The sequence below is a fragment of the Gadus chalcogrammus genome, chromosome 23 (assembly GCF_026213295.1).
Source record: "Gadus chalcogrammus isolate NIFS_2021 chromosome 23, NIFS_Gcha_1.0, whole genome shotgun sequence".
In the NCBI taxonomy this organism is placed as follows: Eukaryota; Metazoa; Chordata; class Actinopteri; order Gadiformes; family Gadidae; genus Gadus; species Gadus chalcogrammus.
The window spans coordinates 14133451-14158730 of record NC_079434.1 but is presented as its reverse complement, the minus strand read 5'-3'; the positions used below and the strand labels follow the sequence as shown (position 1 = coordinate 14158730).

At 46.8% G+C, this 25280-nt stretch overlaps 1 protein-coding gene across 1 annotated transcript in view; it reads right to left on the bottom strand.

Moving 5' to 3' along the window:
• ctnnd2a (catenin (cadherin-associated protein), delta 2a) overlaps positions 1-25280 on the bottom strand; it is a 170026-nt gene that overhangs the window by 67848 nt on the left and 76898 nt on the right. Inside the window, 7 exon segments of the mRNA XM_056584840.1 lie at positions 38-152; positions 735-981; positions 2031-2088; positions 7294-7466; positions 12536-12640; positions 14236-14270; positions 24719-24780. Coding sequence (XP_056440815.1) covers positions 38-152; positions 735-981; positions 2031-2088; positions 7294-7466; positions 12536-12640; positions 14236-14270; positions 24719-24780 — 795 coding nt within the window.

Genomic DNA, 25280 nt, shown 5'->3' with positions numbered 1-25280 from the left:
ACACACGCTGAAGGCCTCCGCCATGTGTGTTTCTTACCTGGTGGAGGGGGGATGATGATGCACTAGCCCCTCCCCCTCCAGCGGAGCTGGGTGGAGAAGCCACTCTATGAGGGGACACGCCCCCTCCCGCTGTCGTCACGGCGATGTTGGTGCTGGGAGTGAAGGAAAACAATTAAACAAAAACGGGGAGGGTGGGGGCGGGGGGTGGGGAGAGGTGTCTCCTATTTACATTTGAATGCGTTGCAATCATTCTGTTTGGAATGGGCTGTTCAGCCATTGGTCTCAGTCAGGGAATCACTGTTGTGCTTCTGTTACTGATACCGTTCGGCAATGTTGCGTATGGTCTGTGTCTATGATAACATCAATGGCGTGCGTGTGTGTGTGTCTGCGCACGCATGTGTGTGTGTGCGTGTGTGTGTGTGTGTGTGTCTGTGTGTGTGTGTGTGTGTCCGTCCCACTGCGGTGCAAATAAAGTTGTCCCTCGGTATCCAACCACATGCTAGCCCAACAAGCCCGAATAAAATAAAACCCACCCGAGACGCTACAACAGATGTTCCCCCCTGTCGCCCCCCACGCCCCCCCATCCTGTCGCCCCCCCCCCCCCCCCCCTTCACTTGCGAGGAAGAGGAGGAGGTGATTACCTTTCTCGCACCCTCAACCCCCCCTATTTCCTCCAGGCAGGCAGCAAAGACACGCGCCACGACCCCCGGAACCCGCAACCCACGGGTACATACCTGTAGGACTTGGCCAGGCGGCCGACGGGGGACTGTTTGCTGGGCGAGGAAGAGGAGGAGGAGGAGGAAGGCAGGCGCTGGGTGGTGGCGTAGCCCGGAGCGTCCGAGGAAGAGCCCAGCCTCTGCAGCTTGCTGGGGGACCCCGGCCCCCCTCCTCCGCCCCCGCCGCCGCCGCCGCCGCCGCCCCCTGCCGACAGTGGGGAGCTCACACGCTGGCTGGGTAAGGTGGAGCTGGAGTAGTAGATTCCTTTTGGGGGCGGAGTGGGAGTAAGAAAGAGGGAATGAATGAAGGGATGGAATTGAGTGAACAGAGCGCGAGAGAAGAAGGGTAAACGCATCGCATGGCCATATGGCAGACGCGCTCGCGTGCTACGATGGGGTCAGGCTAGCGGCTGGGCTACGGGATATATATATATACTGCGGTATGGTTCGAGAGTCGGAATGAGGGGGAATTGAAGCCTATGATGCGTGTACTCCCTGCTCGGCCTCCCCACTCTGTGAGCCTCTGTGGTCCAACGTTAACACAAAAACACTTGAAAACAGAACGCTTCAGTACCAACGCCAGAACAGTAAATAAAAGGTGGATGAAATGAATAGATATTGTTTTACCATGGTCCCTTAGGTCGAAACTGAACTGGGCTGTTCAACGTTAGTGGGTCTACAAACACAGCAAATAAATGCTATATTTCCTGTGTGCATGCTGTGTATATGCTTGCAGAGCAATGATGAGATGTTTAGATATGTCTACTTGGAGAGATAGGGCCAGACACCATGAAAACGGCTTCAGCCACACCGCCTCCGCTTTCTCTGTGACGTTGTAACTCTGTGAAGGACTAGGCACTCGTCACAGAAGCTGACAAGAATTCACACAAATCAGACTTCTTTAGATTATTAATGTAAAGGCTGATTCCAGAATAGCTCAAACCTGGGGAAAAAGGGGGGCATTTCACTTTCCCTCACTTCACATTAGTTCAATCATGTCGCTGACGGCCCTTCAATGTCTGACAACTAATACAATCTTGGTTTATTTTCAGTAGAATATCGACATTTTATAACGAAACACGAGACAAGGCGTTACTCCGGGCCTTTTAGTTTTTGGTTCTGTCTCCCCCCATAAATTCTGCTATATTAAGGAAGTAGTGCAGATTAAGTTCACAGAAACACTTTCCCATGGTATCCCATGTAAAGGCACAGAAATGTATCATTAACATCATCCTAATTTCAGTGTCTGTGGTGGTGATATTTGATATGATATTTGTGGGAACAAAGGGTAGAAAGACATTTTATTTCAGTTACCTGGCCCCGCCCCGCTTTGATGTTGCTGCTGCTGCTGAGCCACGCGATTGGATGTCACCTGGCGATGGGGGGGGGGGGGGGGGGTAGAGAGGGAGGGGGAGAGAGGGGGAGATGGAGGAAGGTACGGTGGAAAAAGGGGTTGGGTTTTATGAGCAAAGGAAGGCAGAGAAGGGAAGGAAGGATATGGAGGAGAAGAAAGGAGAACAAACCAGACAATAAGACACAATAAGCTGACTTGAGGGACAAAGGGCCTCATGGCTAAGGGACAGCGAGTCATTAAAACCTCTCACAGAGAACAACCTAATTGGCCGCGACACAGATAACAAAAGTTATGGTTAGGCAGGTCCCCCTGCTCTCTTTGCTCATTCAGTTAGTTAGAAACACTTACTGTAGCACCTTGCATAGCAGTTAATGGCTGGCTCATCTGTCTACAGACTAGCATCATAATATAAGTAGCTTGAATAAAATAAAAAATTGATTTGTCTCATCTTATGAGATGAGACATGCCCTGATAAAAACTATATCTGCTTTTCTATTTATGACAATTAATATATATATTTGAGTTATTAAGAATTTAAAACAATTCATCTTCACAACGTTAGAACCGTTATAACACGATCGAGATCCGCCCCGTCATTCTGCTCTGGAAGCATTTAGCGCTGATTCACAGACTGCAACGACCGAACCCATGCTAACGTTTCGCAGAGTCTCTTATAGCGTGATGCGGCCCAAGGTGATTCAGATTGTGTTATTCAACCCCGGAGCACACAGTGGTAGCTGCTCATACCCATCCCACATTATGCAGGCCTACACAATCCCTCTCCGACCTTGAGAAACATGATCACCACTTAACAGCATATAGGTGCTGCTGCAACTAACTCTGCAGCAATATAGCTGAAAGCGCGAGACTGCCAGCACCCAAGAATCACAAAAGCCATTCATTCCTCAGCCATAGAGACGCATCTGTTGACAGGAGATATACTAGTATGCAAATCAGATGTTTGGGTTTGGTACGGCAGTAAACAAAAAATTATATTTAGCATGCGAATGTATAATAACGCGTAAAGATTTAACATCCAATGTGTGCGAGAGATAGGCTGTCTGGGGGAGCCAGTATTTGTGTTTGACAGATTTTGTCGACTGCGTGCGTATGGGATTCCTGTTTTGAGAAGGTAATGTATTATTAAAATCATCTCCCCTCCCGATGGAAATGGCCCGTTGCGTGAGATAACCGTTCGGAAAAGAGGGAGAGAAAGAGAGCGGAGCATATGAGAAAACTCACAGATTTAAATACACCGTATTGCCATATCTGTACTTACTAAAATCGGCAGTAATGGTCTCTTTGTACTTAGATAAAAAATGCCATGATAGGGTTATACGTAAGTAACGGTTGTATTAAACCTGTCCTCATGGCAGGATCCCCAAACTGCCAAGCCCATTTCCCAAACCCTGAATTGAATATGACCTCTTCCTCTTCATCAGCCTCCCTAATTATGTCAAAATAAAGTACAAGGGAATAACAGAGTACTGTCATTGATAGAATATCCTCAATTTTGATGAATAGATGGATGTTTAATAAGTAATCCAGAGACAAAAAATGTTGAATAAAACGATTAAAGAAAGGATAGCTTGAAGCAACTCATCGCACACATCTCCGACCCCATCAAACATCCAGGTTGTAGCATCAGCAGTACATAAATCCCCATGGGGACACTCTAGAAGGTCTCCATTAAAGTAAAGGTCCAACGTCCAACCACATAAAGACCAAAGGAGTAACTGACAACAACAGAAGAGAGTCATTCAGGAGAGCCTTTTCTCCCAATATCCTTTAGTCAGTTTAACTAGGCCTCTAACGTAATCGTCTTTCCTCCCTTTCTCCAAATTCGGCCACCTTGGGAGACATGACTACAAATAAAAATGAAATGTGGATGTGGCAGAATTACCATACCGTTACTTCCAGCTACTTTCACTTCTCCCCCTACCTCAACACACCACCCCCCCTTTAATAAGAAATCAATGAAAACAAACACAGACAAATATCCCATCCCTATTTAGCACCAGCAGACCAAAACGTGTAGGGGCTGATCGATGCCAGGGTAAGGCTGATGTATAGATTTATTGATGGATGGGTTGGATGAATGGAGGGGTGGATTCTGTATGGCTGGATATTTTTGCTTGTTTGTTTTCACTGAGCAGGACTAAAGAGTGTTCTCTGCCAATCCTGATAGACAATAAAGCAAAATAAATCTGACCCGGCACAGATAATTGGACTGAAGGTGGAGTGGATGATGAATTGTGCAACAGATGGTTCAATGGAATATATTTTCAGCAATAAATAAAGAGAACGGGCCGATTGGATTTTGAATGGAAGGGCAGATGGACAAGCAGAGGGGACAGGTGAATGGGAGGTCTTCCTCGTGTTCATGGTCTGTAATCCCATGAGCCACCCTCCCTGTATTCCATGACACTGGGGGTTTGAGGTGACAGCTTTCTATTATTAAATCATTTGCCTCTTAGATAAATAAATACCTAACCCGGGAGCTAAACTACACCCCACCACCATTCTCTCTCTCTCTCTCTCTCTCTCTCTCTCTCTCTCTCTCTCTCTCTCTCTCTCTCTCTCTCTCTCTCTCTCTCTCTCTCTCTCTCTCTCAGTCACACAGTCGCACTACAATAATAGGAGTACCCATGCAAATATCGCAAAGGCATGTATTCAGGAAAATATACACACACACACACACACACACACACACACACACACACACACACACACACACACACACACACACACACACACACACACACACACGTGTAAAAGAAGCACCTGCTACCCCAGAAGCAGCAGAGTTACATGAAGCCATTGAGGAGCAACAAGCGTGGCTGACAACACTGACCCCATTGCTCTGACAAGCCATACACATCACAGTGAAGACACACACACACCACACACACACACAAACACACACACACACACACACATGCACAAACATACACAAACATACACAAACACAGAGTGCTAGTGAGCTAAGACGAGAAGAGAGGAGGACGGCCAAAATGGAATGGAGCGCACAGATACGTTTCCTTCTTTCATTCTTCCTTTCTCTCTATCTTTCTTCATTTCATCCATCATTGCTCTCTTTCATTCCGTACGGCCACACAAAAAACTGGTTTGCCCATCCTCACCTGCTGGCGCTTAAACTAGATGTGTGTATAAACACAAGGCCCCTGTAGACGCTTAAAGTGGAGCTCTCCTTTTCTAAATCCTGCTGTAATCAGTGGGCGTGTGCAGAAAAGGTGAGGTCATCACAGTCTTCTGACCATGCATTGTAAATGACCAGATATAGCCAAAGCACATAGTGCAGCAGATGTTCATTATTTGCATAAATGTATGGATATATTTCATAGGTGTGATAATCGTATTTAAATTGCCGTGGTTATGTGCATGTCTATGCCTGTGTATGTGTGTGTCAATAGCTGCGTTTCCATCTAGAAGGTGATGCGAATCTTTAGAAAGTTCGCAAAAAAGTAATTTGAATTAGGTGCGCTTCCATCAAGTGGTTGCAGTGGAGTAGGGTGATGACGTTACACGTTGATGTCGGCAGGGTTGCTATGGCCGGTCGTTATGCGAAAATCGGAAAGACTGTCAGTCCTGTGTGTTCGAAGTTCGCTACGTCTATCTCCCATTTTGCGAATTTACTCTCTTTCGCATTTGTCAAAAACCACCTCAAGCGAGCGGATAAACCTTTTTGCGAATTTTGCGATTTTTATGCGGATTTTGGTGTTTCCATCACCGTTTACTGATTCGATACTTCAAAGTTTGCATAAAATCAGGGGGATGGAAACGCACCTAATGTATGTGGGTAGTAGAACACTGTATGTATGGCACATGTGCGTGCATTGCTCTGTGCATGCGTGTGCGTGCCGTGCGTGCGTGCATGCGTGTGTACGTGCATGCGTGTGCGTGTGTGTGTGTGTGTGTGTGTGTGTGTGTGTGTGTGTGTGTGTGTGTGTGTGTGTGTGTGTGTGTGTGTGTGTGTATGGCGCGCGTGTGTTTGTGTGTGTGTGTGCAAATGTGAATGTGTGCTTGTGTGTGTGCTTTCCCACCACTCCGAGGTTAAAGAAAATAGAGTTAGGAGTAATTGGCTCCTGTAGGCTAAGGAGTAATTGGGACCTTTCTCTCCACAAGCACGGCACTGCAAAATAATCCATGCCTTCTCCTCCTATCTCCCCACCTCTTTCACTCTCTCTCTCTCGTTCTCTCTCCCTCTCCCTCTCTCCCTCTCTCTCTCCCTCCCTCTCTCCCTCCCTCTCTCCCTCCCTCTCTCCCTCTCTCTCTCCCTCTCTCTCTCCCTCTCTCCCTCCCTCTCTCTCTCGCAGTCTCTCTCTCTCGCAGTCTCTCTCTCTCTCTCTCTCTCTCTCTCTCTCTCTCTCTCTCTCTCTCTCTCTCTCTCTCTCTCTCTCCCTCTCTCTCACCCCCTCTCCCTCTTTCAAGTCCTTTAAAGCATCCTAAACATTGCTTATTTGCCCCCACGCACAGCTAATAGTCTCAGTTCTGTATCACAAATAGCTGGATTCCTTTAAGACTATAGGCGAGGTGCTCTGCTGCAGCATTCCTAATCGCCTTAATGAACATATCTTTTGTAACTCCTCGCAGCGCAGTCTTCCTCCCCCGCCCCCCTTCCTCCCCACAGCCCCTCCAAACATTCAGCACGACACCAAAATACTTTTATCTCCGGCAACCTCTCTCCTGCTCAAAATACCGCTGTTGCTTTTTTCATTCCCCCCCCCCCCCCCCCTTCCTTTTCTTCTTCTTCTTCTTCTTCTTTTATTCATTACCTCTGTATAGAGAGTCTCTTTTCAACGACCCCCGACGACGCGCGCACAAACAAACAAAAGCAGCGTTGCATCCAAAAGTCTAGACAAGTATAGCCAGTACATCACCGCATATCACCTACCCATCCCCCCCCCCCCACCCCCCCCCCCTCCTACGCAAAATCGAAACAGCCCTTCCTGTGGGAGAACTCTCCCAGCTCCGGGACATTCTCCCTAACTATCCTCCGGCTTCGGAGGCGAGTCCCCCCTCTCGCTATCTCGTTTCCTGAGCGATATCATAACCCCGGTGTATCTTTTCTCAACTTCGACAGCTCCCACCCTTTCATCTTTTATCTTCAGCAACCTCAGCAACATCAGCAACATCAGCAACATCAGCAACACCACCACCATCATCATCATCATCATCATCACTGTAGCAGGGGGTTCCTACCTGGTTGTAGCTGTGAACGGCGCCCCCGTACTGCCCGCTGCGTGGAGGGATTGCCGCGGAGATGCCGTCACTAAGGGCGAGGGTCTGGTTGCTATGGTAGCTGGCAGAGTACTGAAGCGAAGCCTCCGGGGTGGAGTTGAGCTGCAAGGAACTCTGGGAAAGCAGAGCTGGTCCTACAAGGAGTGAGAGGCAGTGAGCGATGGGAGAGAGAGAGGGAGAGGGAGAGGGGGGCGGGGGAGAGAGAGGGAGAGGGAGAGAGAGGGAGAGAGAGAGAGAGAGGGAGAGAGAGAGAAAGATAGTTCAATAGTTGTATGGCATAACAAGACAGGCAGGCAGAGATGATGTGAGAGTGAGAGAGAGAGAGAGAGAGAGAGAGAGAGAGAGAGAGAGAGAGAGAGAGAGAGAGAGAGAGAGAGAGAGAGAGAGAGAGAGGGCGAACGAACAGGAGTTTGAGGAGCGATGGAGAGGGGGAGTAAAAAGAGTGAGGAAGAACAGAGAGCGAAGTGGGGGTAGGCAGGCATGCAGTGGGAAGGAGCAGAGAGAGAGAGAGAGAGTCAGAGAAAGAGCGAAGAGAGAGAGATAGGGAAAAAGGGAGGGAGAGAGTTAGAGAGATGGAGAAAGAAAGAGAGAGAGGGAGAGAGAGATAGGAAAAGAAAGAGAGAGCAGTCTTTTAGAATAGACCAGGCAGTGCAGCAGTGCAGTGCTCCGTGAGCTCCAGATAGCATACATAATTTATTAGTAGAGGAAGAGAAACAGAGAGAGCAGGAGGAGGGGAGAGGAGGGGAGGGGGGAGGAGGGAAGGGAGGAGGAGTTGAGGTAGAGAAGGAGAGAGAGAGAGAGAGATAGAGAGAGAGAGATAGAGGAGGAAGTTGTACAAAGAAAGCAAAACAGACGGAACGAACCAAGGAACACGTCGCCTCAACGGAGCACTGCGACTTCTGGATCACTAGGTTTTGTTTCCCAGCCAATCGGAATGCTTGGGCAAGTCCACTTTTAGGATCACCTCCTTGATAACTCAGACCTCATGATTAAGGGCATCGTTGCGTCGTAGGTTGCATCTATCGTTGTTCGTAGATGATTGAACCGGTCAGTAAAACTGTCAAACATTTGCTATTAATAGCTTAATGTATTTGGTTTATCGTCTCTGTTTTAGATGTGGATGTGATTAAGTATTGGAGACATATGGATCCTTTTAACCGAGAGAAGCGTACAATATATGGTTGTACGCAATATGGACATTGTTTTTGTTTCCTAACTAACAAAAAAAAAATAGGAAGAGCAGCAACATTACAGTAAAAAACAATATTAAGCTCAAAATGTGTTTACAATGCTACCGTGAGCATTATAAGGCTTTTGATATCAGCCTGCACAACAGACATGGCAGTACTACTACCATATGCACTGCCCTCAATACCCCATTATGTATTTGGTGTGGGTGTGTGTGACATGCTTATGTATGTCTTCATTTCATTGGCCAACCCTTTAGGTCTATGACCTGTGCAGTCGGCAGCGTGTGAATATTTGATCAAGAGAGAGAGAGAGAGAGTGAGGTCATTTACGAGCATGGCCCCAACACTGTCACTCCCTCTTTCTTCACTTCCCCTCTCGCCTCTTCTTCTTTTATTACTGTCGTTTGCTCCTGTGAATGCTACACCAAAAGTCTTCAGAATAGCGAATTTAATAAGTGGGAAAAAAAACAACACTTCTCAAACTCCCTCTCTCAGCCCTCTCCCTTCATCCAATTTAACTCTCTTCAGATTTAATATAGCTGTATATTTTACTTACTCCCTCTCAAGTTTGAATAATGATAAAACATCACGTCTGAGTCCTCATAAAGTCTACAATGGGTCGCACCTCGCTGTTATTCACCGGTGCTAAGTCTGGCAACCTAAAATGACAAGAGCTTATTAATGTATGTCTCTATGATCACACTCTCTCTCTCTCTCTCTCTCTCTCTCTCTCTCTCTCTCTCTCTCTCTCTCTCTCCCTCCCCCCCCCCTCTCTCTCCCTCTCTCCCTCTCTCTCTCTCTCCCTCTCTCGCCCTCTCTCTCCCTCTCTCCCTCTCCCCCTCTCTCTCTCTCTCTCTCTCTCTCTCCTTCCCTCCCCCCCCCTCTCTCTCCCTCTCTCCCTCTCTCCCTCTCTCTCTCTCTCCCTCTCCCTCTCTCTCTCTCTCGCCCTCTCCCTCTCTCTCTCCCTCTCTCTCTCCCTCCCCCACCTCTCTCTCCCTCTCTCCCTCTCTCCCTCTCTCTCTCTCTCCCTCTCCCTCTCTCTCTCCCTCGCCCTCTCCCTCGCCCTCTCCCTCTCTCTCTCTCCTAATTCCTATGCATTCCTTCCCCTCTCGCCCCCCTGTGTGAGTTGCTGCTGTGCTTGCGATCACTGGATCACCTCCTCCGCACTTTGCCTCCACAGAAAGACTTGTCCTTCGACAGATCAGTCTCCTGGATTAATTATTGAGGAGCACTTTGCGTTGGGTCGGACCCTGGCTGGAAGTCCCCCCCCCCCCCCCCACCAACATCACAATCTAACACAAACACACACACACACACACACACACGTCCAACTACCCATGTTGTGTAGTGAGTGAGGCGAGGGTGAGTGATGAGGGATGATGAGGCCATGGTGTGGGTTTGTGTGCATGTGTGTGTGTGTGTGTGTTTGTATGTGTGTGTCTGCGTGTGTGTCTGTGGGTGTGTGTGTGTGTGACAGACAGAGAGTGAGATAGGGAGAGCGGTGAAGGGAAAGGAAAGAGCTGAAAGGATAAAAGGGGGGAGAGGATGGGGGCGAGGAGTGTGTTCGTGTGAGAGAGAGAGACAGAGACAGAGACAGAGACAGAGACAGAGAGAGAGAGAGAGAGAGAGGTAGAGAGAGAGAGAGAGAGAGAGAGAGAGAGAGAGAGAGAGAGAGAGAGAGAGAGAGAGAGAGAGAGAGAGAGAGAGCGAGAGAGAGAGAGGGGGAGTTTGCATGTTTGTCTGAGTTTGTGGTTCACTGTGTGAGTGTATGAGAGTGTGTGTGTTGGAGTATGTGTGTGTGTGTGTGTGTGCGTGTATGCATGTCCTGATCTATAGTATGATGCATGTCGAAGAAGGAAAATAAGATCACATACAGTTTTTATTGGTTGTGAGTGTCTATGAGCTTGTGACTGCATGTTTGTGCTGGGACTAGAAATGTACTGGAGTATGGTTTCAATAGATTTTCTCTTTAGATAAGTTTCTTTAAACAACATTAAGAAATATCTCCGTGTGTATTTCCCCAGTTTATTTTGGAAAAATACGTGTTTGTTAGAGTGTGTGCTTGTGTCCTTCTGCGTTAATATTTATAAATGCTTACGCAATTTGAGAATAACATGAACACACATAGATTTATTCCGACGCCTTTTCAACCTTTTCACCTGTTTTCACAGAATGCCACGCGCTAACGGTTCATCCTATATTCCTAAGCGGTTTGCAATGCTCTTAGGGGGAAACAGGAAACTGTGTCAAATCTCTCTGAAAGCTCATGCTGGGATGGGTTTTGGTCAGAGACCCATTTCTGAGAATGGAGGGAAGGGAGCACAGTTGTTCCGAGCAAAGAGAGAGGAGCCACCCTGAGCGTGGCTCGTGTGTGCGGATGGAGCAGGGATAAGAAAACACCGTCACAATCATATTATCCGAAACGTCTCCCTGGTTCTGCACCTGTGATCAAACACGAGGCGCGAAACATCGCCGTAACATTTGCGAGTTTAAGTGTGTATTTTGACGGCTGCACCGGGCGGTGGGGGGGGGGGGGGGGGGGGGGGGGGGGGGGGTTGGTTTTGAGGAGTAGTCCTTCTAGGGTTTACGAAGATGCGGCTTAATTCTGGTAAAAAAACACAGAGATCCCACAGCGAGAGAAGGAAAACAACAACATAAACCCGGAGGTAGTGCACAGAGCGTGGAGGGAGGACAGCACCAAAACCTGCTGCAGTGTACCCGAGTTCTTTGAATATATACAGGTTGGGCGGAAGTTTGTTTCAAACTTTAGCTGCAAGATTAAGAGTGCCAGACTTCGGTTCGGCACACATTATTCACTTTCCAAAGAGAATTCACTGAGCAAAGTGCACGGCCACCTTATTATTAAAATGCCATCCATTACCAAAGTATCAGCAATCACAAAGGCCAGTGAGTATTAGCCCAAAACGAGGGGAGCACAGTGTTCCTGCGCAGCGATAACCCTTCGAAAGCAAATGCCAGGAATATTTAGCGACATCCCATAGTCTGGTTGCTTTCCAATCATCCCATGCATACATTATCTGTGATAGAAGTGGATTCACGGAGTGGATTGTAACTCAACTCATAAGCGAAAAGGTCACGCAGCTCCATGACCAAATATGGCCATGGAAGTTGCGTCCAAAAGATAAATCCAAGATAATACTTGTTTTTTCAATAGAGACACACTTGTGCGAGGCACTTGGACTGCTGCCAATGCCATTGTATTGTTACATTTGGATGGCATGTGTTTTTCTTAAACAAACTAACTTATTCAACTGTAACAATGCCACTGTGAAGGCTTTACGTCGTGGACCGAAAAGCATATATATATAAGGAACCAACTAATTCTTTATAAATTAAATTAAACCAAGAGACATCACTTACAATTTTGATTGCAAGGATATTTCGTCCATTCAGAAGAAGGGATTTGTAACAGGAACGTGTTTTTTTTGTTTTTTTATCATAGAACTCACAGTCCCTGAGTTTTAATTGTGTAGTGGTGTAGTGTTGGGCCAGGCTTTAAAGTTTATGGACGGAATAGAACCGTAACAGTTAATTCCTGGTAGACCAACTGTGGCGCTAAAACAGAAGCTTAATGAGGACTGAAGTGAGAATATCTACCTCATCCATAATTGAAACACTTCTCTATTGTGATGTCTTCTGGGTCTTCTTATTTGCCACAAAATAATAAGTGCATAACATGTATTATTTTGAAAATTATTCATTGTGTGATATAACATAGCGGCTTGATGATTTTGGCCCAAGGAGTAGGAATATTGGTGACTTGTATCATTTTTCAAAGGACCTGAACCTGACGAAGAAGCCGGTCTGTCAGTTGGACGTAGGTTTAATGTGGAAGGCTCCATTTTGTCAGATGAAGTATTGATATTTCAGCTGCAGTCAAACAGCCAAACAGACAGAGGCATACCAGAAGGCATTCGCCTCAAACGACACACACATACTCACACATATTACCCGGACACATGTCCACATCTGGGAAACGCTGTTGAGCTTACGTTTTTCGTTGTCGAGTATTCCCGATTCCTGAAGGGATCGGATGCAGGAGTCCACCAGCTCCAAGCCGGTGGTCAACTCATCCTCTATGTCCTTCTGTCCATCTGCTGCACAGCGCCACGGGGACGGACGAGAGAGAGAGAGAGAGAGAGAGAGAGAGAGAGAGAGAGAGAGAGAGAGAGAGGAGAGAGAGAGAGAGAGAGAGAGAGAGAGAGAGAGAGAGAGAGAGAAAGAAGAGAGAGAGAAAGAGTGAGAGAGAGAAAGAGAGGAGGCCGTGGAATTAAAATAAAGGGATGCATTTCAGTAGGGTATCCAATAAGTGTAAAGATAATCCAATAATAAAAAGAAAAGGGTGGAAAGCAGGAGAGGCAGACAGACAGATGACGAGTATATGCGGTGTAATGGGAGAAGAGACAGAAAAACGTCCCGAAAATAAAGGGTGTTGGAAAAGGGAGTCAAAGAGAAGGCGAAGACGAGAGAAATTAAATCAGTGTGGGTTATAACCTCAATCCCTTGTCCACTCTGACAATGGATGGTTTTCCTCTGTGACACCACACCATCCATAGGTGGTGAGCTGCAGCTGTGGAGTGGTGCTGGTGTGTGGGTTTAGAGCATGGGCGTAGACCACATGCAGGCAAGAGGGCTGCCCCTGCAGCTGCCTGACTCAAAATTAAGTTGTCCTGTGTAGCCCCCATGCCGCTTGCTTGCATCAGAGCACGTCTGTATGGGCGTGCGTGTGTGTGTGTACCAGCATGATTGTGCGTGTGTGATGTCACAATGTTTGGGATATTCTCACAACGGGGAGATTAGAAACTAGGGATTAGAATCGACTGCCTGTGCCAACCAAGGCCTTTTATGTCAACCTAGCACATAAAAAAATTACTGTGTGAATATATGTGTTTGTGTGTGTGTGTGTGTGTGTGTGTGTGTGTGTGTGTGTGTGTGTGTCTGTGTCTGTCTGTGTGTGTATGTGTGTGTGTGTGTGTGTGTGTGTGTGTGTGTGTGTGTGTGTGTGTGTGTGTGTGTGTGTGTGTGTGTACTGTATGTGTTTGTGGCTGTGCTCCCTGTGCACCCCCATGTATAAGTACTAGGTTTGCCGGCATTGCGTTTGAAAAAGAAAGATGTCTCTGTCTTCGATCAGATACTAAAAACTAAGTAATGGTCGTATCTGGGCGATGAAGTTAACCCACACACGCGCACACACCCGGTGTACTGCCGGGGCGTTCAGACCTCACACACAGCCCTATCGATTCTGTTTATCAGAGTGTGGTATAAGATACAATTTGATTTGTTATTTTTTTTATGTTGTTATTTTCTCCCACACTTATGTGGGTTACAAGCAAAATACATGATGTAATGTTCTACTAGAGACCCGGTAATGCGCTTTATATTGAGCAGGCAAGCAATACCAGGAAAGTAAACTTTGAAATGATTTCATGCAACGATGGTTCTAGCAACACGGGTGAGTGCCTGTGTGTGTGTGCGTGCGTGCATGCGTGTGTGTGTGTGTGTGTGTGTGTGTGTTTGCGTGTGTGTAAGGAACTGCGTAATAGTTGACGTCATGACAACAGGATGCATAGCTTAGCTTCTGAATGAGTGTTATTATTAGTGCGTGAGTGAATTCATGATGATTGACTTTGCACGCTGGAACATGAGTTAGCCTTGCACAGGGAGTAACAAAAAAAATCATTCTGACCTTTACCTTGTGTGTTCCAGCGAAACTGCTCATCGGCTGAACTGCAGGAGAGAAAGAGGAAGAAGAAGAAAATGAGGTTGAGAGGCAACATTATTAGTCAGTGTTTATTCATGGATGGGAATTATTAGGAAAATTACCAATTTTAGGTCAAATTATAATTATTGACTTTGAACAAATGATAATCAGTACCTTGGTAATTATCCTTCAATCTATCTTAATTATTACGTTTGCGAAGCGTGTTGCCTAGTAATTTGCTGTGTGTATACACCTCCAGTAAACAGTATAGCTTTCAAATCAGATGGACTCTTCTTGCTCAGGGACATTATAATTATGTGCTGTGTTTGAATGTGTGTTTGAATACACACACTCGCACTAACTCTCACACACACACGCACACACTTACACACAGGTACACACGCAAGCACACACACCAAAATGTTCCCACCTTTGTAATAGTCTGAATTTATCCACCAATCAATCGTGATGGTATGGTATATATTATCGATATGAATCAAAATGTCTGCTATTTAATTCATTCAGACCCAGGTCAGGTTAATAAAAAACACCATCAAAATGTTAATCCAACACACACACACAGAAACTCTGCCCAAACTCTCTCACGGTCTGTGACGAAATTGCCTGAGCCTGTGTTGTCTATTTATGGCTGCTTGGTATTTCAAAACCCATCTTGTTTAAATTGACATCTGCCCCACTGTTTGTGCGCGTGTGTGTGTGTGTATGTCGGGTGCGTGTGTTTGTGTGTATCGGTGCGTGCGTGCATGTACACAGCGTGTGTGTAATTTCACAACTTGTTTTGCTGCGTTAACAAGTGACGGAGCCGTGTAATACCAAACAATATAAACTCAGAGTCTATAAAAACAGCATTAGTTTAAAGAGACGGGTCATTGATTTTATCTGTTGAATGCTGCGGGTCAATTTGGTAACCAAATGCTCCCTGCGTGGCTCTCCCGCTCTGAATTACATATCTGATGCTCGCCTAAGTGGCCCGGCTTGCCTGTTGCTGGCCTGATTAGAGAACACATGCAAATGGAAGGTCATGGGGAAATTGACTCTTCCTCAAATCACTGTGAAATTGCGTTTCGCTATTAAGTCTACAGATTTACATATAGGCTGTGTAAATTGCTCTTGATTGGAGACGTTAATTATTAATGAAAGGAGGTTGAGAAGGCTCCTACAGCAGACGCACGCAGCCACAGACGCATGGCTCATTCCTGAGAGAAAGACACACCGGCGCCTCACTCCGAAAACGTACAACGAAAGAATGAAACAAAGGGCAGAATTGACAAACTAAAAAAGAAAAGAAAAAAAAAACAACGAACGAAGGACAACCAAACACACACCCGTGCGCCGCATCAGTGATGAGACCGTGTTTCAGGTGGGTGAACCGGGGGTCCGTTCTAAACAAGTCACCGGTGGGCTTCTGATCTGATTCCACGGTGGATTATTGTGAACAATCCCGGGGGCTACGTGTCCGCTCACTATCCGCGCTCCGCCCCCTAGCCCGTGATGAGTTGTGCTACCCGGGAGGGACACTGGAGTACCGGGCCCCCTGAATGGCATGAGAAACCAATTACTGGCTGGTTACATCTCCTGAGCATGCAGCGGCTACCATCTTAAACAGCTAAAGGTCGGTATTAATTAGAAAGCATGGGGAGATTATTCTAAGCAGACCCTGAGGCTCGCCGGAAAGGTAGAATACTCGATTGCGGCGGGGGGCAGCCATCGCCTAAAGCACAGCCTCGCTACCAAGTTATCGTCCTGTTCCCAAGCGCGGCGACCGATGAGGAGAGAGGGGAAAATAACCGAATCACGGCATAATGATTCATCACACTCCTCACACACCGCAAACCTACTACAGGTGTGTGTAAGATCGACATAACTCAATTAACGGGGAAAAAGGGAGGACTCCACTGAAACGGCCAGTCTTGCGCACTCAGCTTAAAAACCCACACACCCACCGGAATAAACGGAAAAGGTTGAATTAAACAGTGATAGGGTCGCTGCACGCCTCGCTTGAAGCGCGTTGGGACTTTCTAATGCGGCAAGTTTTTAATTGTCCAACAGTTTGAGGCCAGGGCCCTTCATGCACTGCAGGTAAGGGGGGGGAGGGGGGGGACTCAGGAAGTAGAGTCAGATAAGTGCGGTGTCATTCACACACTGATACACCAGCAGGCACGCCCTTGCACAGATACACACACATGGAGAATCACACGCACGCACATAGACAGACGCACACAAAAACACAAACACACACACACACACACTTCTAAAGACAGTGAGCAGAGACGAGAGGAAGGCTGGAGCCGCAGAGCGAGGAAGAGGGCCTTTACATCCTAGAAGGACGCGGCAGAGCTGTGAACCAGCGCATTATTGTGCGACATTGCCTCTCAACAGTTCACGCTCTGCTAGGCAGCGTAGTCCGCCCCCCCCCCCCCCCCCCCCCCCCCGCGCTCCTCGGGTACTGGAGGTCCGGCGTTCTGAGACGTGGTGTCAGTGTTCCACGCTCTGAGCCACTGCCCCCCCGCTGCCAGCACCAACTAAACAGCTCTACAGTGCACGCTATCCTCTACTGTCCTCGACACACACACCCTCAGAGGCAGCCTCACTGGCACAAAGGCAGACACACATTTATACACGCTGGCACATACTCGCGCTGGGATAGACACACACGCACACACACACGCACACACATACACAGGCATATACTGATGCTGGAATAGACACACACGCACACACACACACACACACACACACACACACACACACACACACACACACACACACACACACACACACACACACACACACACACACACACACACACACACACATACAAACAGACATAAATGTTGGCAGACACTGGTACACCCAAACACTGGTAGGGGTTCAGACACAGGCACTCACACACACACACACACACACACACACACACAGGAAGACACTGGCAGAGTCACACGGACACACACTCACACACAAAACCCCACACAAACACTGGCACCGACAATGGTACTTGGTGCAAAAACACCTCTCAGTACACATCCACACACACAGAAACTTCCACAAACAGGCTTGCAGTCACACACATACACACACACCCACACACTTTTTGACACCACAAATAAATCAAAAGCTTGCCAGGTGAATGAGGCTAAATGTAGAAAGTAAAGCGGTCGAGGTATAGTGGGGTGAAGGTGGAGAGCATGACATTTCCACAAGTTTATTGAAAATAGTTTAACTACCCACAATACAACATTGAATACGGCTCATGTGATTGCAACAGTATACCGCTTTCTATTAAAGGAAGGCATTAAGAACTGGACTTTTAAGAGTGTACCGGGTAACCACTTTGGCTATCATGCAGCAGACGAATTCCCCTCTAAACCACAGGGTCCTCACTAAGCTACAGAACAGCAGCCGTGCACATGCATACACAAACACACACACTTCACATGTAAATGTGCACATGCATGCACACACACACTTAAGCACCAGTTTTTAAATTGGCATAAACACACTATAAAAATTGCCATTGCGTCGACTAAATGCTGTGCTTGGCTTGCAGTCCTGGGATTCTTCCACCATTGACAGAATATATAACGGGAGCCAAAATATACCAAATGTTCAGTGAAATGTAAAACAAATACCACACTTAATATAGGAGGAAACTATGTTGAGACCTTCCAAAAAGCTAGCTCTCCACATTGACAATAATGCCCAGATAAAGGTAGACGATATACTACATTAAATATAGGAAGTAACCACGTCGAGACCTTCCAAAAAGCTAGCTCTCCACATTGACAATAATGCCCAGATAAAGGTAGACGATATACTACATTAAATATAGGAAGTAGCCACGTTGAGACCTTCCAAAAAGCTAGCTCTCCACATTGAAAACAATGCTCAGGTTAAGGTAGAGGATATCCTCATCCTCATTCTCATCGTCAAACCGCTTATCCAGGGTGGGTCGCAGGGGCAGCAGAGGATACACTCAATTAAATATAGGAGGAAAGTACGTTGAGACCTTCCAAAAAGCTATCTCTCCAAATCGAATACAATGTTCAGGGAAACGTAGACAATACACTAGACTAAATAAAGGAGGAAACTATGTTGAATCCTTCCAAAACGCTAGCTATCCATATTGACTACAATGTTCAGGGAAACGTTGACGACACACTCCACTAAATAAAGGAGGAAACTATGTTGAACCGTTCCAAAAGTATATCCATATTGACTACAGTGTTCAGGGAAACGTAGACGATATACTTCATTAAATATCGGAGGAAACTAAGTCTAATCCTTTTAAAAAGCTAGCACTCTGTACGTGACCCGGCGAAATGCAACCTCCCGCCAAAACCGTCCGAAAAACCAATACTTTTTCTGTTTGCCCTGGCCTCCTTATTGCAACACAAGCGGGGGTTGAACGAGCCCCAGGGATGTGTGCAGTGTTGGCTGGGGTGTGGTGTGGGAATCAGGGAGCCATCAATGTGTTTCTCAGGGAACACATTAGGTGTTGATCTGCACATTAATAACCTTGATGAAATTAGCCCGATTCCATAGCATGGCGGCGTAATGGAGGAAGCTGCCCTATCGCTCTAATGGCGGCCATTTATCAGTGCACATAAACCAATAATTAGTGTGGAACGAGGGCTCAAGAAAGGGAAGAAGCCTCTCACCTCAACAGACACGCGCACACACGTGGCCGGGTGGTCCGGTGGAGCGGAAATAAAGAAAGATGGCGTGCTGCCTTGTTAGAACAGATTATTAAATGCTTCTCCTGTTGTTTGAACACAATTTGGAAGAGAAACAGAGAAAAGGGAAACACTCGACCCCCAAACGGCTTGTTGTTTGTTGGATTAATCCCCTCAAGTGCCTTTCCGCACAACGCCGAAGGTATACGCTTAAAAAAATAGACGCATTGAATAATATATTTAACAGCACTTTTTTCGAATTTTTCGTTTTTTGTCTCAATAAACGGTAGAGGTTGATTGCATACGGTTGATTTTACACGTAAAAGTCATGATTGCGCTAGTACACTATGAAATGATATGGACAAGACACATAGAAGAGAATACAGAATGTTTGGAAATCATTTTTCGGAATTCTTTTGACGCAATATTTTACATTGATGTTAGATTTTTTTCCCGTTATATGTGCATAATCAAAGAACTTGAGGAACTTCAAGGATAAATATTCTGGGAATCCTGATCACAAGTTCACCTTCCTGATACGAGCCACAGGGCACAGACATAAAATAAGATTAAGAATCCTTGGAATTATGAATGCTAGCATGAAATCGCACTGCAATATATGGGACTTTCACACATTCTGGAAAAGCATTGTTATTGTACAACATAATATGTGTATATACCGTAAGATATTTTACAGTGCACAACTGAGCTGTGCTTGCCATATTTTGGAAGAACTACTCAATCTTCCTTGAAGCGCCATCTTGTCTTTGATAGACCCGCGTCTCCCCGTTGGTGTCAAAATAACAATGTTCTGCTTAATAATCGTCAGAGTGACAGATTGTCAACGTAGCGGCAAACTGTCAATCAAAAGCAGAACTGTGGGCATCTATGCCCCCCTATCATTGTGTGTTGGGGAGGATGTTGCAAATGGGTGTTCGTGCACTTATATAATATGTGTGTGTATGTGCGTGTGTGTGTGTGTGTGTGTGTGTGTGTGTGTGTGTGTGTGTGTGTGTGTGTGTGTGTGTGTGTGTGTTTGTGTTTGTGTGGGTAAGAGAGATAGAGAAAAACTTGGAGAGAGAGACAGGCTTGGAAATAGAACGAGAGCGAGAGAGCGCGAGCGAGAGAGCGCGAGCGAGAGAGCGCGAGAGAGCGAGATAGACAGAGATGTGGATGGAAGTTTGTCTCTTTTGTGGTGCAAAGGGGGGGGCGGGGGTGAGGCGAACACAAAGAATACAGTTCACATTAAACAATGTCAGAACACACGCAGAACACTTGAATAGAAGGCATGTTTCATCAAAGTGTTGCTGTGCGTGCACTGTGTAAGCCAGCACCTCAGAGCGCACCCACTGCCTCCAAACCTCACTTTTTAAATATTGTATTATTCGTACAGGGGTGTGCGTGTGCGTGCGTGCGTGCGTGCGTGCGTGCGTGCGTGCGTGCGTGCGTGCGTGCGTGCGTGCGTGCGTGCGTGTAGACAACTGACTGAGGACAAGCTTGTGTTGGCGTGCTGCAGATGACTGGCAGCTCGACAGCACGGTCCAGGGCTGAAGTGAAACGTTGACGTCAACAGCTTGAACAGCGGAAGGACTCGCTCAGGCTGAAGACTGACAACTCATTCTCAGCGGTAAGACAAAGGATTATGGCATACAATAGTGTTGACAATTCTCCATGCAGATGTCTCCATAGTGCGGTGCCATCGCCTCCTCGCTCGACTCACTCATTTGCCGCACAACCAGAAACCATCACATTGCTGTACCTGCACCTAGCACTTTGATACCTACAGCTACAGGCAGCAGCTGGCGGACTAGCATTGGCCGGCTAGCGATAGATCTAGAAATTAAAGTGGAATGTAATCTATGCTTGTGTGTGTGCGTCTGTGTCTGCGTGTGTGTGCGTGCGTGCGTGCGTGCGTGCGTGCGTGCGTGCGTGCGTGTGTGGGGACGGGGGGGTAGGTATATGCTTCTTCACCTGTAAGCGTGTGAGGGTGTTTGCAGATATAGATGTGAGCATGCGTTTGTGTTTTCCCAACACAGTCACCTATAAACATGTCTAAGTGTTTGCCATGATACGTGTGAACCCGGTGCGCTGAGGCACAGAACCTGTTAGTGATGCCAGCCTCGGCTGTAACAGCTGCTGTGCTAAATCACCGGGCTATTATAGTTATTATGATAGGTGGGTCATTGCTGCTATGCACCGCCACAGATAATAACAGACCACCCCCATGCATAATTTACTGATGAAGGGAAGCCTGTCATTGTGTGTGTGTGTGTGTGTGTGTGTGTGTGTGTGTGTGTGTGTACGTGTGTACGTGTGTACGTGTGTACGTGTGTACGTGTACGTGTGTACGTGTACGTGTGTACGTGTGCGTGCGTGCGTGCGTGCGTGCGTGCGTGCGTGCGTGCGTGCGTGCGTGCGTGCGTGCGTGCGTGCGTGCGTGCGTGTGTGTGTTTGGGTGTGTATGTGTGTGTGTGTGTGTTTTGTCAGCCCGACACTCTGACACAGAGACAGCGGGCGGTACTCCTATTTATGGTGTATCACTGAGAGTGGTGTACACATTTATGGCCCGAGATGTGACCCCGTCAATATATTATCCTTCTTAATCCACTGATGGGGATGTTGCGTGTGGCAGATAAATGGCTTGTTTCTGCCCCAGACAGATGTCCCACACGACCTTTGGAGTCAAACTATAACAGGGTTCAATGTATTGCTGTCTGCTGTCTGCAGTACAACCCGCATGCATAGCCCCGATTTCACCATGATGGATTGACAAAATACTGCATGACAGTTAAAACCCTGATTCTTATCCCGGCTGATACTAATGGTAGTCACACAACGTAATTAACTAGAGATCATATAGGTCAACGCGATATAATGAGCTGTTTTTCTGAAACTATCCATCACCGGCTGTATCACTACAATGTATCACCGTGCACTGAGTAGCCCTCCCCCGACAAAAGATCCACACGCAAACACAAGACCACACGTGTGGTTCACTGGAAGACACACAGTCACAGGGGCCATGGCTCAGACCCCGGGGCCAGGGAGCCACACATGCAGGATGTGTCAGGGTGACGGGAACAGGGGTGGAGGCGGTGGCAGGAACCGCAGGCAGGAGCTTAAGCACAGCTGATGCCTTTTGAAAAGACCCAACCTCTGGTGGATAATCTAACCCGTGATTTAGCCATCAAGTTCCCCTCACTGCCCCCACCAGCAACACTGGGTCCCACTCAGTCAGCGCCACCGGTGCTGAGGGAGGAAGAGAGGAAGAGAGACAGAAAGGTAGGGAGGTGAAGAGAGAGAGAGGGGGTAAAGAGAGAAGTGAGAGGTAGGGAGGTAGAGAGAGAGAGGGGGTAAAGAGAGAGAGAGAGGGTAAAGAGAGAGAGAGAGAGAGAGAGAGAGAGAGAGAGAGAGAGAGAGAGAGAGAGAGAGAGAAGGTAAAGAGAGAGGTAGAGAGAGGTAGGGAGGTAAAGAGAGAGAGAGAGGGTAAAGAGAGAGAGAGGGGGTAAAGAGAGAGGTAGAGAGAGGTTGGGAGGTAAAGAGAGAGAGAGAGAGAGAGAGAGAGAGAGAGAGAGAGAGAGAGAGAGAGAGAGAGAGAGAGAGAGAGAGAGAGAGAGAGAGAGAGAGAGGGGGTAAAGAGAGAGGTAGAGAGAGGTAGGGAGGTAAAGAGAGGGAGAGGGTAAAGAGAGAAGTAGACGGAGGGAGGTAAAGAGAGAGAGAGAGAGAGATGGTAAATAGAGAAGTAGAGAGAGGTAGGGAGGTAACGAGAAAGAGAGAGGTAGGTAGGTAGGTAAATAGAGAGAAGAGAGAGGTAGAGAGAGAAGTGAGAGAGAGAGAGAGAGGAAGAGAGACAGAGAAGTAGAGAGAGGTAGAAAGAGAGTAATAGATAGAAAGTGAGATAGAGACATAGAGAGAAGCAGAGAGTGAGAGGTAGAGAAAGAGAGGGGTTGGTAGAGAGAGAGAGACAGAGAGAAGTAGAGAGAGGAAAAAGAAGAGAGAGGTAGACTAAGAGAGAGAGAATAGGGTTGAGAGAGAAGTGCAGAGAGAGAGGGGTAGGTAGAGATAAAGAGAGAGAGAGGTAGGGAGGTAAAGAGAGGGAAAGCGAGAGGTAGAGAGAGAGGAAGAGAAAAAGAGAGGTGTTGGTAGGGATGGAGACGAGAGAGAAGTTGAGAGAGGAAGAAAGAAGAGAGAGGGAGTGAGGCAGAAGGTGTTCTCCCTACTCAGTCTATTTCTTTTTGATGTCCCCAGGAGACCAATTACCCAGGGCCTTGTGGCTTCAGATCCGCACGTGTAAAACAGCCTGCACACGCTTCTGACTCGCACATGCATACGCACACACACACACTGAGCCACTCCTGTGAATGCATGTAAATAACGTGTGTGTTTATGTAAATAAACACACACGTACACCTATACATGCATGACCTATACTCCCCCACACACACACACACACACACACACACACCACACACACACACACACACACACACACATACACACACACACACACACACACACACACACATACGGCCAGAGGTCGAGAAAGCTGGAATCAGATAGGGGGTAGGGGGTTATTTTACTATGCCACCCAGGAACCCTTACTGTTAAGTGTGTGATCAACATAATGCTCACCACACACCTGCCTGTCAATATCCACGGCTCAGGAGAGAGGCTTTATGTGGGCTGTTAAAGACATGCATTTTTATGTCCACACACTCACACACACATACACTCACAACACATTAGACTCTGTATATTGCCTTAATATTAAGAGGTTGTAATATAGTATCATTTGCAGCATATTTTAGGGGCCAACTATATCTTTATTAATGGCCAGCTATCCAAATGCAACTGGCCAACTTTCATTACTTCACTGGCCAACTATTCTATTTTACTAGCCAACAATATCTATTTTACTGGTCAACTAAATGTAATTTACTAACCAACTATGTGCATTTTTCATGCCAGCTACCTTCTTTGGATCGCTCTCTTTTTACGTACCGAAAATACAGCCAACATTTTTCAATGAAGAGACAGAGTGTGACCATCATTTTCCCACCTCTTCTCCACATAATGAATAGCCAATGCATAAAATCCATAAATCTAAGGGGGTCATTTAATCATGTTTTTTTGACAAATATGTGCTACGCTGTGACTTCTTGACACATGAAGCACATTAGAGCGCTTAACCCAAAGATTAAATACACAATTCACTCAACTATATTGTGTGTGTGTGTGTGTGGGTGTGGGTGTGGGTGTGTGTGTGTGTGCGTGGCTAATGATGAAGAGTGCCCGGACTCTATATCGACTGAAATTGAATAATAGTTATAACAAAATGAAAATGTAAATATTTTGGCATGCATAATGTTGCACACTGTAGGTTAATGTATCTTTTCCATACATAATTTAGCACACAGGGAGGCAATATATCTTTTTTATACCTAAATATGCACACATTGAGTCAATGAATCTTTTTCATACATACTAGTGCACACAGGTAGTCAATGCATCTTCAACAACGGAGAAAGCTTTCTGCTGGTGTGAGCGAGGAAAAGCGAAGATAGGCGATGATGAGGATGATGGGTGTGCCTGTGTGTGTGTGTGCTCGTGTGTGTGCGCGTCCGTGTGTTTGCTTGCGCTAGATTGATGTGAAAGGAGTGATTTAGACGGATGTGTGGAGGAGAGAGCAAAGGGGGGCTTAGGTTTTAATTAAGCGCAGACAGGAGGAAAGCTCAGTGGCCCGGCCGTGACGACATATATCACGGCGCCTGGCCAGAGACGACAGCTCCTTCTACAGCCCTGACTCAACTCCCACAACGCATCTCTCTCCCTTTGTTGACGTCTATGAGAAGGATCCACCCAGTCCTAACTCTTCTGTTTCATTTGTCTGGTATCACGGCAGCAAACTGATACATGAATGCATACAGGAAAGTTTATCCAGGTGTGGTGTTGTTGTTTTTCCACTGTAGGCCTAATGTGCGTCTGTTTGAGGCAAACTTTGAGGCTCCCAAACTTTCCCCCCCCCATGACAAAGCAGAAAACTAATACAATTTCTGAGTCCCGTTCCTGACAGGTATATCAACAGCATTGTTAGATTCAGTAGAATCAATCGGAAACGATGAGTCAGTAGAATCAGTCGAAAAATGCATTTGCTAAACAAATGATGTGATTCGACGATGGGCTGGCCCATTGGATTCCTGTACAGTGGATTCCGAACACAATGGTATCCTGTGAACAGGTGCAGTGACCATTATAAAAAAGTGATAGCTGGATGGTTGGATTGGTTGACCCTTGTCTTCACGGCCATGTTTTCCTTCAACTTGTAATTACACTGTATCTTTA